At 40.5% G+C, this 14,111-nt stretch overlaps 1 protein-coding gene across 3 annotated transcripts; it reads right to left on the bottom strand.

Annotated features, from left to right (window-relative positions):
* Positions 1-245: 245 nt before the first annotated feature.
* Positions 246-13,828, bottom strand: Ddx3x (DEAD-box helicase 3 X-linked). 3 transcript variants are annotated; one of them, XM_036174353.1, is made up of 17 exons: positions 13,665-13,828; positions 10,720-10,777; positions 9,724-9,771; positions 8,298-8,430; positions 7,067-7,225; positions 6,887-6,986; positions 6,505-6,640; positions 6,093-6,178; positions 5,706-5,804; positions 5,443-5,603; positions 4,804-4,948; positions 4,368-4,512; positions 4,043-4,224; positions 3,828-3,945; positions 3,431-3,584; positions 3,059-3,198; positions 246-2,868 (listed from the first exon to the last, which is right to left on the bottom strand). In XM_036174353.1, the coding sequence occupies exons 1-17, from the start codon at positions 13,707-13,709 to the stop codon at positions 2,789-2,791; spliced, it is 1,989 nt and encodes a 662-aa protein (XP_036030246.1). In that variant the 5' UTR covers positions 13,710-13,828; the 3' UTR covers positions 246-2,788. The 3 variants fall into 3 exon arrangements, with proteins under 3 accessions (XP_036030246.1, XP_036030243.1, XP_036030245.1); XM_036174350.1 differs by having other exon boundaries at positions 3,059-3,195; positions 13,665-13,782; XM_036174352.1 differs by having other exon boundaries at positions 9,724-9,768; positions 13,665-13,782.
* Between the last annotated feature and the right edge of the window lie 283 nt (positions 13,829-14,111).

The following is a 14,111-nucleotide window of genomic DNA, read 5'->3' as shown; positions in this document are numbered from 1 at the left end:
AGCACCATCAGTGGTGGTGCATACCTTTAATCCCAGCGTTGAGGAGTTAAGAGGCAGACTCCAGGGATATACTAAGAAACCCATATCAAAAAACCAAAACCAAAAATATGCTTAGCAGATACATGCACCCCCTTCATCTTCCACATCGCACAGCACTCCACCAGTGCTCTATCACATACACAGGGTGGTCCTTCCCTCTGCGATGGCATTTAAAAATGGACATCAATCAAAGGACACGTTACAAGTCAGGCAACAGCACAACTTTATTTTCACCTCTAAAAGTAAACCACAATCGACAACAACAAAGGAGACTGTGCAGTTCAACTTTTTATTTTAATAAAACCAGAATATGCACAGCACATGCAGTGCTAGCATCTAAACTAATACAATAAGCAACTACTAAAGCTACAGTGACTTGAGGGTCAATCTTGACATTCAGCAAGTTTAAACTCATTCTTTTTGAAACGTAACTGAAAATATTGCTTGCTGATATAATAACTTGCTCAAATGCTATTGCTGAATGTACAAGTCACTGGATATATGCCAATACAACAAAGATAACCACATGTTTGAGGATTGCAATGTGCCAGACATTCACTGAAAAAAATACAACTAAACAAAACTCACACAACAAACATCTGAGAATCTGGACACTTTGTATCAGTGTTTTGAAGTGTTTCATTAATATCTTAAGACAAGTGTATCAAAACCTTGGCATGATTTAGTTTCAAGTCGCCAATTTTGTTTTACTAACATCAGAAAGTTATGGCTACACCGCCAATGCCGGGTCTGCTTAATTTGACTTAAGAGTTTATTATGACTTAACATTAAAAGCTCACACTACCCCGAAATATATAATTTCACGCATACGGTGACATTCAACATTCAAGTGCCAGTGTTTTTGTACTGTCTTTTGGTCAAGTTTCTTTAAACTTTCAAAGAATCACTTTTAGGCTTACAAAAATAAATATTTGTCAAAATGTTCAATAAATATTACATAAAACTAGCAGCAAAAAGTATCTAGAAATCTGTCGTGTGCAAAGTTTTCTTCCCAACTATCATTCCCATGGTCCCAAATAAATTTTAGAATCTAGTCCCATCCCTTTCCTAGACAAGCTGCGTTCAACAATCTCCAAGAGACAAAATAAGATTGGAAGTTTAAGGACACGCACACAAGACATATATATAAAATTCTCTGAATGTGCAATAAAAGAAGTACTTTGTAAAAAGTTATGGGCAAAATGTACAAGGGCCTAAACCTAGACTAATTGAAATAGCACCATAACAAATGACCTCAATACTGTCAAGTGCACCTACTTAATAAAAGTTTTAGAACAAGGCACAATACACTTGAAAATCTATTGCACTTTAGGAAATTTTTGCCGTCTTCCTATGCCACTGTAAAAAGATTGAGCGTTTTGATCACTGCATTCTGGTCACAAAATTGGCCCAGAATTCCAAGTGGCATAGGCATTTTAGTGGTGGACAATGCTCATCTTTGGCCAGATTTAGCATAAACAGACTATAAATACAATGGAAACCTATGCAACTAAAACTGACTAAACTGCACTGTAGAGCAGAATTGACACCTTGTGCAGTTATGTACATATTTCCAACCTGTGTGATCTCAGATTTCAGTTTGTTACTCTTCTGGAGCCACTTTTTACAAAGTCTAGTAAGCCAGTTTAACATCTCAACGCAGCTTGAACAGAGTAATGTGAATCGGCATTTAAAATAAAGCCTGCTGCAGAATTCTTCCTGTTCATCCCCTCTTGACCAAAAAACATCAACACTAGCATGCGTTATTAGACCAAAAATCATCCAGAGCCCTAAGTGAGGGCTGGTCATTGCTGTGGTCAGCCATTCTACCATTTCAATTTCTTTTATGGCAGGCATTTAAAAAGTCTAAGTAGATGAATTCTCCTAAAAACCTATTTCAAGTTATCAGACCTTTAAACTTTCCCTGTAATAACATGCCCACATTTGGCTAGCTCATAGTTAACGATCTGCCTAAACATTGAAAGAGGAATTGCTGTATTTACTTGCATTAACTTTGAGAACAGTGCTTTGAATGTATGCATGTATTCATACATCACCTCATCATGACTGGAATGGCTTGTTTAAAGACTATTATCAGGTTCTAAATACCTATCCAGGATAGAGTGAGCAAATCAGAACTTTAACTTAATACGGTTTGCCACATTAGAAACTAATTCCATTAATATGCTTCAAGACGTTTGTTGTTTGTTTCCCCCAATCTGCAAGTATTGAAAAGCCCCAATGCAGGCTACCACTTCAGTTTTTTCCTTATATTATTTATGGATGAATCGATGATTCCTGTTAAGTTGTATCACACCTGTGTGCCAAGGTTTGATTTTAGCCCAAGTTCAGTAAATTTATTTTGTCAAAAACAATTGGTATCTTGAGCATTACTGAGCCAACAGGACATCAAAATAAAAAGTTGTCTAAAGTTAAAGGCACAGTACATTAACAAACAAATGATCCTCAGTCACAAAATTATAAATGCGTTTGGGATAGGGGTAGGCGGGAGGGGAGTTAATCCAAACTACAGCAATGAAGTCTTCAAACCACCTTCGAACAGGGCTGCTGATTGTTCCTTTCATCTTTACTTGTGACCTTGAGCTCCCTTTAAAAAAAAAATTTCAGTGGAGAATCACAGCTGGTAATGTACTGCGAGTTCTTGAAGCTACACAAGGTATAGTCTGGCTAAGTTACATGTGGTTTCCATATTAGCTTGTTTGGCAGGGTGACCTACTGCAAAGCAGGCTCAGTTACCCCACCAGTCAACCCCCTGGGAGTTATAATTTCCTCCATATCCATCACTGTTGTAAAAGCCTCCATAGCCACCTAGTGAGAGATTTAAAAAGAAAAAAAAAAAAAGAAATTAATTAAGTTATCTTAGTTAGCAACAATCATTTCCTTCAAAAGTTATGAAAAGCAATCTATAGTGCTGAATTTCCCTGAATGGTCTTAATTGTGTTAAGATAGACTTCCCAAAATTACACAAGCTTTAAAAAAAAAAAACAACAAATATTACCTCCACCAAATCCTCTGCTGCTGCCATGGCCACCTCCACCACTGCGGCTGCTGCTTGCACGGCTGCTGCTGAAGCTGGAACTGCTGGCACCACTACTCTGTCGATAGTCTCTGGCACCAAACCCTCCACTAAACCGACTGCTGCAAGACAGGGCAAAGATTGGTGATGGTTCACAGAAAGGAGGGTATTCAACCCAATTCCTCAAACTTCCTAATAACCAACTTTTAACTCTCTCCCCTTCACAAATCCCCCATCCAGCCCAGCATTAATGGGCTAACACTAACTTATTTTAAACAAGTTTTAAAATACTACTGGGAAATAATATACCCCATGCATCATGTATATACCTATCTCCATATATATACCCCTTACCTCTTAGAACGTCCACGACTGCTACCCTTGTAGTGGTGTTCGAAAGCCATGTTTTCTAACCAAGATGGCACTTCTTGTTTTGCTTCAACAAGCAGATCCAATAAATCCTTAGTAATATTTACGTTCCTTTCATTGAAGAATGAGGTGGCAAGACCTAAAAAAGTTCCAAAAGGAAAAAATATAAAGATCTTCCAGAAAAGTAGCTGTCCATTCTTACTTTTCTATCAGATTAAAAACAACAACAACAAAAAAACTATATCAGCTATTTAACCAATATATATGGCCAGTCGGGTCTACAAAATCCCTGTTTCAAACAAACAAAAAACTATAAACGTTCTTTCCTGTGCATATCACAATGAAAAATAACAATCGGGATAGATGGTATCAAAACACTTACCAAGGTTTCCTACACGCCCTGTGCGGCCTATGCGATGTACATATTCTTCAATGTCACTAGGCAGGTCAAAATTAATAACATGTTTCACATTTGAAATATCCAGTCCTCTTGCTGCTACCTGAAATATAACTTTTGTTATAATATGGCCCACTAAAATCAAGTATTTGGACACAATAAACTTGAGAATAAAAAAATATACATAGCATTATACATACTGCTGTAGCCACTAGAATTGGGCTTTTTCCTGAGCGGAACTGGTGAAGGGCCTCTTCTCTATCTCTCTGAGAACGGTCTCCATGGATACTGGTACAAGCATATCCTTCATGATATAAGAAATCCTCCAGAGAGTCTGCACCCTTTTTGGTCTCCACAAATACTAGGGTCAGGGAATCCTTGCCTGAATTTGAAAATAAGATTTACCACTATTCGTAACTTAAGACAATCAAAATGGACATTTGACAATGTTTTGATGGGGAGGAAATGATACAAAAGAATTCTCTTTACATAAGCAGTCTAAAGAGCTTGAACTGCTATTCTTACCTGTTGCATTCAGGAGGTCAAGCAGAAATGACCGCTTATCCATTTCCTCCACCCAAACCACTTTTTGTGTGATGTTCTCTGAAGTAGACCCAACTCTTCCTACAGCCAGAAAAATGTATTCATCCAAGAAATCACGGGCCAGCATCTGAAGAAAAAAAGTCATTTTATAATTTTGCTTGTGTATCAGTTCATATCAAAAGAGGACAACTTGAGGGAATTGGTTGTCCTTTTTCACCCTGTGGGTTCCAGGTACTGAGTTCAGGCAACGAACAATTTTACTCACTGAGCCATTTTGCAAGCCCTCCAACTTTATTTACCACTCCCTCCCCAAATAAGCCTGTATTTTTGGTCAAGTGTAGTGACATACCCCTTTAATCCTTGCAAACTATTGCAATAGGAACCTTTAAGTAAGTGAAAATTGTTCCATAGTACCTACCTGTATCTCTTTAGGAAAAGTAGCACTAAACATCATAGTGTGGCGGACACCTTTTGGAGGCATAGTATCTTGTTCAACTATTCTACGGATCTGAGGTTCAAACCCCATATCTAACATCCGGTCAGCTTCATCTAACACCAGGTATCTGTCATAAAAACATTTAGTTAAGATTTTGGAGGGAAAAAAAAAAAAAAAAATCAAGGTAATTTATGGCTTTATCTGTCAATTCAATGATATAATCAATGTAGTCAATGTTTAACACTGCATTTAAGGAAGTTATGTAGCAAACGTGATTCTTGCTAAGAGGTTAAACCACTGAAGACCAAGAGACAACTAGCTTACTTTTTAAATGATCTTTTTTCACTTTTATTGTCTGTGTACACATGTGTATGTGCCACACAAAGGACAATCTGCAGGAGTATTTTCCTCTGCCATGTTGGTTCTGGCAATTGATTAAGTCATCAGGCTTGGCAGCAAGCACCTGCTGAGCCATCTTGCTGGTCCCCACCTCAGAACTAGTTACTAGCCTCTCCTAAATCATTAGATGACTTTTCAACACTAATTACAAGTATGATCAATTAACTTTCTGTAATTTCGTCCATCTTTATATATATTTAGACAATGCTAACAAATACATACTTGCAGAAGTCTAATCCAATCTTTCCCCTCTCCATCATGTCCACTAGACGTCCTGGCGTAGCTACTAACAAGTGGCATCCACGTTCTAAGTCTCGAATCTGTTGACCAATTTCAGCACCACCATAAACCACACAAGGACGAACTCTAGATCGGTATGAGAACTATAAACAGAGAAACTCCATCAAATGTCAAGATTTTTACATGGCCACAAAATATTTTATTAGAACTAACGGGAAAACTATGAATTACTAAAATGCACTTACTTTTCTGGCCTCCTCATAGATCTGCACTGCCAATTCTCTCGTTGGTGCCAGTACCAAGGAGATTGGGTATTGTTTGCGACGCCCATATCTTCCATTTTCCTAAGAAATAAATAAAAATATTAGTCTGCTTTAATTTATCACATAAATTAATCTATAAAAATTTAAATTACCCTTTAAAAAGAAAGTTCATTTTCTTTTGCAATTTATATATTATACCATAAAACTTCATTAGACTAGTCCTAAGCATCATTTGGAATGCTCAATAGCTTCCCACAAGTCTAACAATAACTCAGTTTTTATAGAAACCTTGTAACTGGACATACAGCTTGATGACAGAGCACTTGTTTAGCATACAAAATCCTCCTATTCCCAGCATTGGGGAATTACCTTCATGGCCCTCAGAGCCTCTCCTGGGCCATCAGCATAAATCTGACTCAAGATGGGCAAGAGAAATGCTGCAGTTTTTCCAGACCCTGTTAAGAGAAAGCATGTTCAGTTGACCACAATAAAACCATGCTTACTACATCTGAACCAACACTGGGAGTTAATTAGTAGTTTTACTTTATGACCAAACCTCTCAAAATTTTCATGGGACCTCTTTAGCTAACTAAAACAAGAGTCAGGAAATTTAGAAACAAACCGTTATTTTTTTTAAAAGGATTCATAGAATGCAGACATAACAATTTATGTATCATCTATGGCTTTGACACAACAATAGAATTGAGTACTGCCAAATGTTCATGGCACACAAACCCCACCCCCCAATATCTACTATCTGCTTCTTATCCAATGAGCTTACCTGTTTGGGCACAAGCCATCAAGTCTCTTTTCTCTTTGATAATAGGAATAGCATGCTTCTGCACTGGAGTTGGGCGAGTATAACGAGTAAGCTCAATGTTTCCCATAATAATCTCTCCCATCTCAACATCACTGAACTGTCAGAAAATTCAATGGCACAAAATAAGTAGAAATGTTATCTGAAAGCACCCTGTTTTATACTAATACGTGAATGACAAATAGCAAAAGTCTAACTTTCACACAATTACTTAAGTTGGGCTTTTGTACCTGACACATTTCCTATTTCAGGATAACAGTGATAACTAAACTCACCCAATGTTTCCCTTCCCACAAACTCTAATGTATAGCTAGTTATCTTCTCTATAGTTTAAGGAAATACTTACACTTTCAATATGTGGAGGACAGTTGTTGCCTGTTGCTTCAACTGGAATGTCATCATATTTCTCAAAGTTAATCCCAGTATTGCCTCCAGAAAAGAGCTCCCTAAAATAAAGATTAGTAAATTCTCATGCAATCCCAGTGCCGCCAAAGACATCCTCAAAACTGCACCCTTCCAAACTTACTGTTCCAGGCGCTCACTTGGCGGGAGCGGCTTTGACCAGTCATCCTCATCGGATTTGTCACACCAGCGACTGTTGCCGCCTCTTTCAAATTTCCCAAAGCCACTTCTGTCTCCACGGCTGCCAATGCCGTCATAGTCTCCCCGACCTCGATCATCAAACCTGAGCATCCGAAGTAATGAGAATCTTACCCATTATCAGATCATATTACCACTCCACAAAAAACTACCTCATATGGAGATGTCAACAGTTCACTTTGTTTTATTCTTATTGATAAATAAGGTTAGTTACGAGAGTATCATTTTTAAAAGTCAGTATATTCCTATATTCTTACAGCCATAGCCCAATTACGCCTTATACATTCTACCATTAAGAATTAAGGCTTTACTGCCCTTTCCTGAAGAAAAATAGTAGTAGTAGTAGATGTGGAAGGAAAGAGGGGAGGTAGAGCGTAAGGACTAGAAGTGGGGAAACTGTACAAGATATAAAAACAAAACAAAAACACAAAAACAAATGAAGATTTAAGGCTTTACTGGTGGCACACGCCTTTAATTCCAGCACTCGTGAGGCAGAAGCAGGCAGTCTGAGAATTCGAAGCCAGCCTGATCTACAGAGTGATTCCAAGACAGTCGGGGCTACACAGAGAAACCCTGTCTCAAAAAGCAAAATAATTATTAAAAAATTTAAAGTGGCACATACCCCATGCCTTCAAAGTATTAGTAGTAAAGGCTTTTAAAAAAGAAAGAATAACACCCCAAACAACAATTGTTCAGGTTATACTATGAAGTCACTTAAGTGATATTTCATGTGACAGCCTTTTACATAAAAGTTTAAAAAAAAAAAAATCCTTACCTGAATGTTAGGTCTATTTGTCAAAAATCTGGATACATGAGACTAACCACAGCACATGGGTCAGCTCACCATACTTGTATAATCAAAAACATGAGGTGTTAAAAAAGGACCACAAGAGCTCAAGCACATTAGGCCATTCAATAATATAGGAAATTACTTTTTAAATAGATAATATAAAGCTAGAGAAATGGAAAAACTGATTTCATTTTTGGACCTGAACTCATGTATCTAATTTTTATGTAATAGGTTTAATCTTGCAGCTAAGAAAATGTAGTAAGTAGATAAAACACCCAACATCCACATTTCCTGACAGTCAAGGGAAAGACATCAAATGATCAATTCCTCAATGACTACTGTACACATGTAAAGTGATTTCACTTACCTTCCCCGTGATCCACTTCCACGGTCACCGAAGAAACTAGACTTGCCTCTTGAATCACCCCGGGATCCAAAACTGCTGTATGCATCCTTATCTTTACCAGAACTCCACCCTGAACTGTCTTTGTCGTAGAACCCTAAAATAAAAACAAACCCACCACAACTCCTATCAATACATGGACTCAATCTTTCTGAAGTGGAAGGCTCTATCTCTGTGGTATCAGACACCAATGTGGACATTCTAATGGTGGCACCAGAAAATAACTAAGACATAATCAGTTGCCTAAAGTCTCCAATTCTCTCCACTTGAAAGTACTGTATAGCAGATCATGTAATCTGATAGGTTAAGAATATTTTTGGCCAGGCCATGGTGGCACATGCCTTTAATCCCAGCACTCGGGAGGCAGAGGCAGGTGGATCTCTGTGAGTTCAAGGCCAGCCTGGTCTACAGAGCTAGTCCAGGATAGGCTCCAAAAAGCTAGAGAAACCCTGTCTCGAAAAACCAAACCAAAACAACAAAAAAAAATTGAATGAATACCATCTCTAAGAAGAGGTCAGCAACTTTGCTTTTAGCAAAATGACTATGTCTTCTATGATATAACTATGTTTGAACTTCCATTCACTTTACAAGTGTGAATGAATTTACAAAGCAACAGCCACCATAGTTTAACTAGCACTGTCAGATTACTTGGTTTAGTTATTTTTCAGTTCCAATAGCAAAAGTAGAACAATGCTTTGTACACATGAATCACACTCCAAATGGTATTTTAGGTGTCTTTATAAGCTTAACAAAACCAACTCAAACCCACACACTCTTCCCTATGTGCCCCCAATAATGTCAAATGTAAATATTTAACTAAGTGGGAACCCCCAAGGACAGGTACATTGAAGACAAACGGGTTGACGAGCTTCAATAACATCTTAGTAGTCACATTTACAAGTTATTTCCTTCTGCCCGTTGCTTTTGCTAGCAATCAAGAATGTAATTGCTTCTGCAGATCTCTTCCAGTTGTAAAATTTAAAATCCTGCTTCTTCTTTCTTTCCACAATAGAGTTCTTGTCATTCCATATCAGACAGTCACTCCCAAACTACTAGAGTTTGCCTGATGGTTGAACTTATGCAGTAAGTCCGTCTTCATTTAGTCATGTATGCCAAGACAAAAACAACTTATTTCCATGTTGTTTGTATTACACAGCATGGCATTCATCTATTTTTTTCAAATTAAAATCAAGATGTAACTAATTGTAACAGATTAAGAGACTAATAAATCATATTTCCATGGTTTGACAGGTTTTTCAAAGTTATTATAAATCCCAGTATTTTAAATGAATCCTGATAGAAATGTATAGATTTCCCAAGCTGCTTTGTTTTCCCTAAGTTTTGACTAATTCTTAAATGAATCAAGAATCAGATTTACCCAAGGACTCACCTTTAGTAGCTTCTCTGTTCCTTAAATGAGGAGGGATATAGCGCCCTTCTGAAAGAACATAAAATTAATAAAAATGCCAAATACCTTCACAGAAAAGCTTGTATCAAAATTCCTATTAAAAAAATAAAACAGTAAAGCACTCCTAACAAATTTAAAGGGTTGGTGAGCAAGATTTGATTTTAAGCCAGGCATATGCCTATAATCCTAGCTAAGGCAGGGCAGGAAGATCACCTCTAGTTTAAGGCCAACCTAGCTACATAAACTTTGTCTCCGAAAGGGGGAAAAAATAATCACTTTAAACCTAGTAAACTGGGCATGGTGGTATACGCCTTTAATCTCAGCAGAAGCAGGTAGACCTCTGAATTTGAGGCCAGCTTGGTCTACATAGTGAATACCAGGATAGCCATGGCTTTGTAGAGGCCCAAGGTCAAAACAAATGGGGGGTGGGGTAGGGAGTGGTAGAGGGGGCTTGTAGTTAACTGGCTACTAGCAGCTTTCTAGCCTAATTTTCTTTGTATTTCTGGATTAAGTAGTTGATAGACTGTTAGGATGATTATTAAAACAATTCTCAACCTGGCCAAAAAAAAAAAAAAGCACATTAAATTTAAAACACCTAGTAGCAAGGTAAATGTGAACTGAAATATGGTCTGGGAAATAAAGCACAGAAATCCACCTCAATACTTCACCTAACTACAAGTACCAGACTCAAGAGAAACAGTATGCATATGTACATCTAAACATCACTGGGCACCCTGTACTTACATGCATAAAATGTTTCCCCCGCGCCAACTAAAAATAGCCTTTTTGGCAGTGATAGAGATGGAACTTAGGGCCTTGCATATGCTAGTCAAGGAAGAACTTCATCACTGACCTACATACCTTATAATGTCTAGCCAGTGAAAGCATATTCTAATACTGTTCATTAAATTCAACATCAAGGAAATCTTAAGAGACCAAGTTCTGATATTCAACATACTCATAAAATGTTTTACTTACTGCTTGCTGTACTTCCTCCAGTCTGATTATCTGAGGAGTTCAGGTCTAGGCCAGCAAACTAGAAGGAAATCAGATTGCTTATTTTTAGTCTTCATGTTGAATGAAACACACTAGAAAGTAGCTATTGTGCCTTCTACTCCGTTTCTAGTCCCGTTCAAAGACACCCCATGGAGCCCAAGCTATTAAGAAATTTAGAATGTGATCAAGAAAGCACATTTTTCCATAGTAAAAGCTCCTTATTTGACCAACTAAACTTAGATGGAATCTCAAAAATTTAGCCAGGCATGCACCTGTAATCCCAGTATTCAAGGGGGAAAAAAACAAAAAACAAAAACAACAACAACAACAAAAAAAACCGGGGCCATCAAAAACTCAGTAACTGCAGCTCCAGGAGATCCCCTGCTCTCTTCTGTCCTCCAAGGATACCCTGGTACAACATACATACAGGCAGGCATACATACAAAATAAAAACATCTTTTTTAAAAAAAATTTGTGGTCAGGTAGCCAAACAAAATGGTCCCGCACGCCCCACCCCCCGGAGCTGAGGACCGCCAACCCCAGAAAATGGTTTTAAAATAGGTGCTCAAAGCATAGTTCAGTTGGTCTAGTGCTTGCCCACGTTGATATGCTTATAGTCCTAGTATCAGAAGTGGAGGCAGGTGGATCAGGACTTCAAAGTCATTCTCAGCAATACAGGGAATTCCAGGCTAGCCTGGGCTACATAAGACCCTGTCCATAAACAAAACAAAAAACATACGTTAAATGGGTATAGGACTTATTTTAGTCACTTTACAATGTTTCTAAACTCCACCACCTTTCTATTTGGTATTGCTGTAAACTTAAAAGCACACATAAAGACAAATGTTCAAGCCATCCTTTAGTTCCTTTATTCGCAAATACAGCAAAAACATTAAATTGGGATAGTACTGCATCAAACAAAAATTTGGCAACAGTTCAGGAGTAAAACTGAAATTCCTATTCTCCCATTTAACTGTAAGTTCACAGAACTAGTCATGAATAGTCTTTGATGTTCTTACTAAAGAACATTTTACTGACTTCAACTTTTCAAGTCTACCCATCTGTTTATATTGGTAACTCAAAAGCTTCAAGATTCTACAAAAATGCTACATGCTATCTTCACGGGCTTTTAAAAAAGTCTTTAAAAATGTATTTGCATATGTGTATATATGTATGCCTGCTAGAGTTCTGGAGTGGGGTGGACATCAAACTCACTATATACAGCAGGCTAGGCTGGTCCTATGCTAGGTCCTGGAGCTCCAACTCAGGTCCATGAGGCTTGGTGGCAGACGTCTCTACCTGCTGAATTCTATTGTCAATGTTAACCTACTTAGGAGCATAAACTGCAAATGAAAAGCGACAGCCCCACCCCCCAAAACATTTGAAGGAAATGTTAATTCATAAATTTGTGCTTAAAGTTCAGTGACACTGGCAAACTAAGTATCAGCAGTCACTGAAAACTGAAAGCAGATGCACTTTCCATTTGAGCTTTGTTTTTTAAATTGATCGTTTGGCAACATTAACCTAAGCAGCAACAAAACTTACAAATGCACAATTGGTACTCATTACAAACTTAGATAGAACCTGAACGACCCGGAATTCCTAATCCATTACAAATTTACGAAAGGCTCCTGGAAATATAATCATTTAGATGGAAAATGTTAAAACTGGGGATCAATCTCTGCCCTTGACACCAGGAGGTGCTCTTTTTCCCTTTTAAATCTATGCACCAATAAAGTTACAAAGTGTTACTGCAGCGGGTCACTGGCCCGAGGCTAGGAGGCAACGATAGATCGCACATCCTGATCTCTTCTGTCTCTAAACCTAGAAAGGGAATGTCGATTAAGGAATCAGACAATAGGCCTGATCTATATCCCAATTTTACTTCAACGGCGGCAACAAGTCAACAACAAAACTGTTGCCATAGTCTGGGCATTTTGCCTCTATCTAGAAGATCCCAATTGGGCCGTGACTTTCAAGGTGCGCAGCCTTCCCCTGCGCCCAGGGAAGGCCGGTGTGCCGGGTTCGAGGCTACACTGCCGGTTGCTCACCAAAAGCTGAGCAAGGGCCGGGCAGCTCGCGTCACCGCCAAGCCCGGCGCCAGTGCGCACGCAGCGGCCCCAGCCTCCCTCCCTCCCCCCCCCCCCCCCCCCCGCCCAATCCGCCCTGAAATTTCTGCGTCACAAAACTTTCCACTCGGGAACCGCGGCCTCCCATGCCGCGATGCACCGGGGCCGCGGTGGGGAAGAAACGCGGCTAAAATGCACAGGAGTCCGCTGGCGGGCAGGCCGCGGAGGAGGGGAGGGGGGAGGGATGCGCCGCCGCACAGCCGGCCTGCGTCACACAAAGGAGACGGCCGCCATTAGCCCGCGCTGAGACCAGTCCCCCTCCCCCCGCGCGGCGCCCCCATCCCCCCGCGCGGCGCCCCCTCCCACATTCCAGCGCTGCGTGGCCACTTAGCTAACCCGCGCGCCGCCGCCGACTCTTGGGGTTACAAAGCACGGCCACAGGCGCCATGGAGATCGAAAGCCCCCGAAACCCGAGACCAAAACTACCCACCTCCACCAGCGCGCCGCCACGCCGCGCAATCCCCTCCCTCCCCCACTCCCTGCCGGTCACTAATCAACTAGGGTGCGCGCGCGCGCGCCCGAAAGAGCGCGCCCCCTCCCCCTCCGCTTGCCTGCGCACACACACAAAAGCCGCCATTGTGCTCGGGTCGGGGACAATACCTCGCAGCGAGCCGAGCTGAAGGGGCAACCCGCACTAGCACTCCCAGCAGCTATCCAGTCCCCTCCAGAGCCCCTAGATAGTGACACCCGAAAGCCCGAGACATCGGGGAAACGGGAAGGAAAAAGCAGAACTTAGAGCTGCGCCACAGAGCAGGCTAGGTCAGGAGAGAAATTAATGCAATCAGCACTGCAACTCACCTGCTGGTCCAGCCCGAGCGCATTTTCCACTGCCACATGACTCATCCCTGAAGAGTACCGAAAAGTCGGAGTCTTCCGCTGCTGAGCAAATGCTGGCTTTACCGCAAAGGCCCTCTCACGGGAGAACTGCGGCTTTGAAGAGCACCGCGCGGCCACCGATCTTATATACAAACTCGGAGGGCTGCTACGTCAGCACGTAAGACGTATGCCCGCCTCTCTTAGGTTGTCCCCTGCTGTTAGGATTTCTGCCTAGCTACGGCGCCGTCCTCCTGTTAGTCCCGTGAGATTTCGTAGCAGTCCAGTTACCCCTTCCTTGTCCGTACACAGAGAACCCCGCATTAAATGATGTTCTGGTTCTCTTGGGTTTGGTTTCCCCTGTTCTCCGCTAATACCCTAGTCTTGGTGTTTTCTCGAGATCTCGCGAGAAATCAACTCGGTCCGTCCTCT

This window comes from Onychomys torridus, chromosome X (assembly GCF_903995425.1).
Source record: "Onychomys torridus chromosome X, mOncTor1.1, whole genome shotgun sequence".
Taxonomy (NCBI): domain Eukaryota; kingdom Metazoa; phylum Chordata; class Mammalia; order Rodentia; family Cricetidae; genus Onychomys; species Onychomys torridus.
Note: the sequence above shows the minus strand (reverse complement) of the source record. Positions and strands in the feature narration are given on the sequence as shown.

Bases quoted from the DNA above. Each gene is read 5' to 3' on its own strand.
- Ddx3x (XM_036174353.1), bottom strand. From the start codon at position 13,709: ATGAGTCATGTGGCAGTGGAAAATGCGCTCGGGCTGGACCAGCAG. The intron at 8,431-9,723 runs GTGAGTCCTTGG...TTTTTATTTTAG, and splicing joins GAACAGAGAAGCTACTAAAG to GGTTCTACGACAAAGACAGT. The intron at 6,179-6,504 runs GTAAGCTCATTG...TTCTCTTAACAG, and splicing joins GATGGCTTGTGCCCAAACAG to GGTCTGGAAAAACTGCAGCA.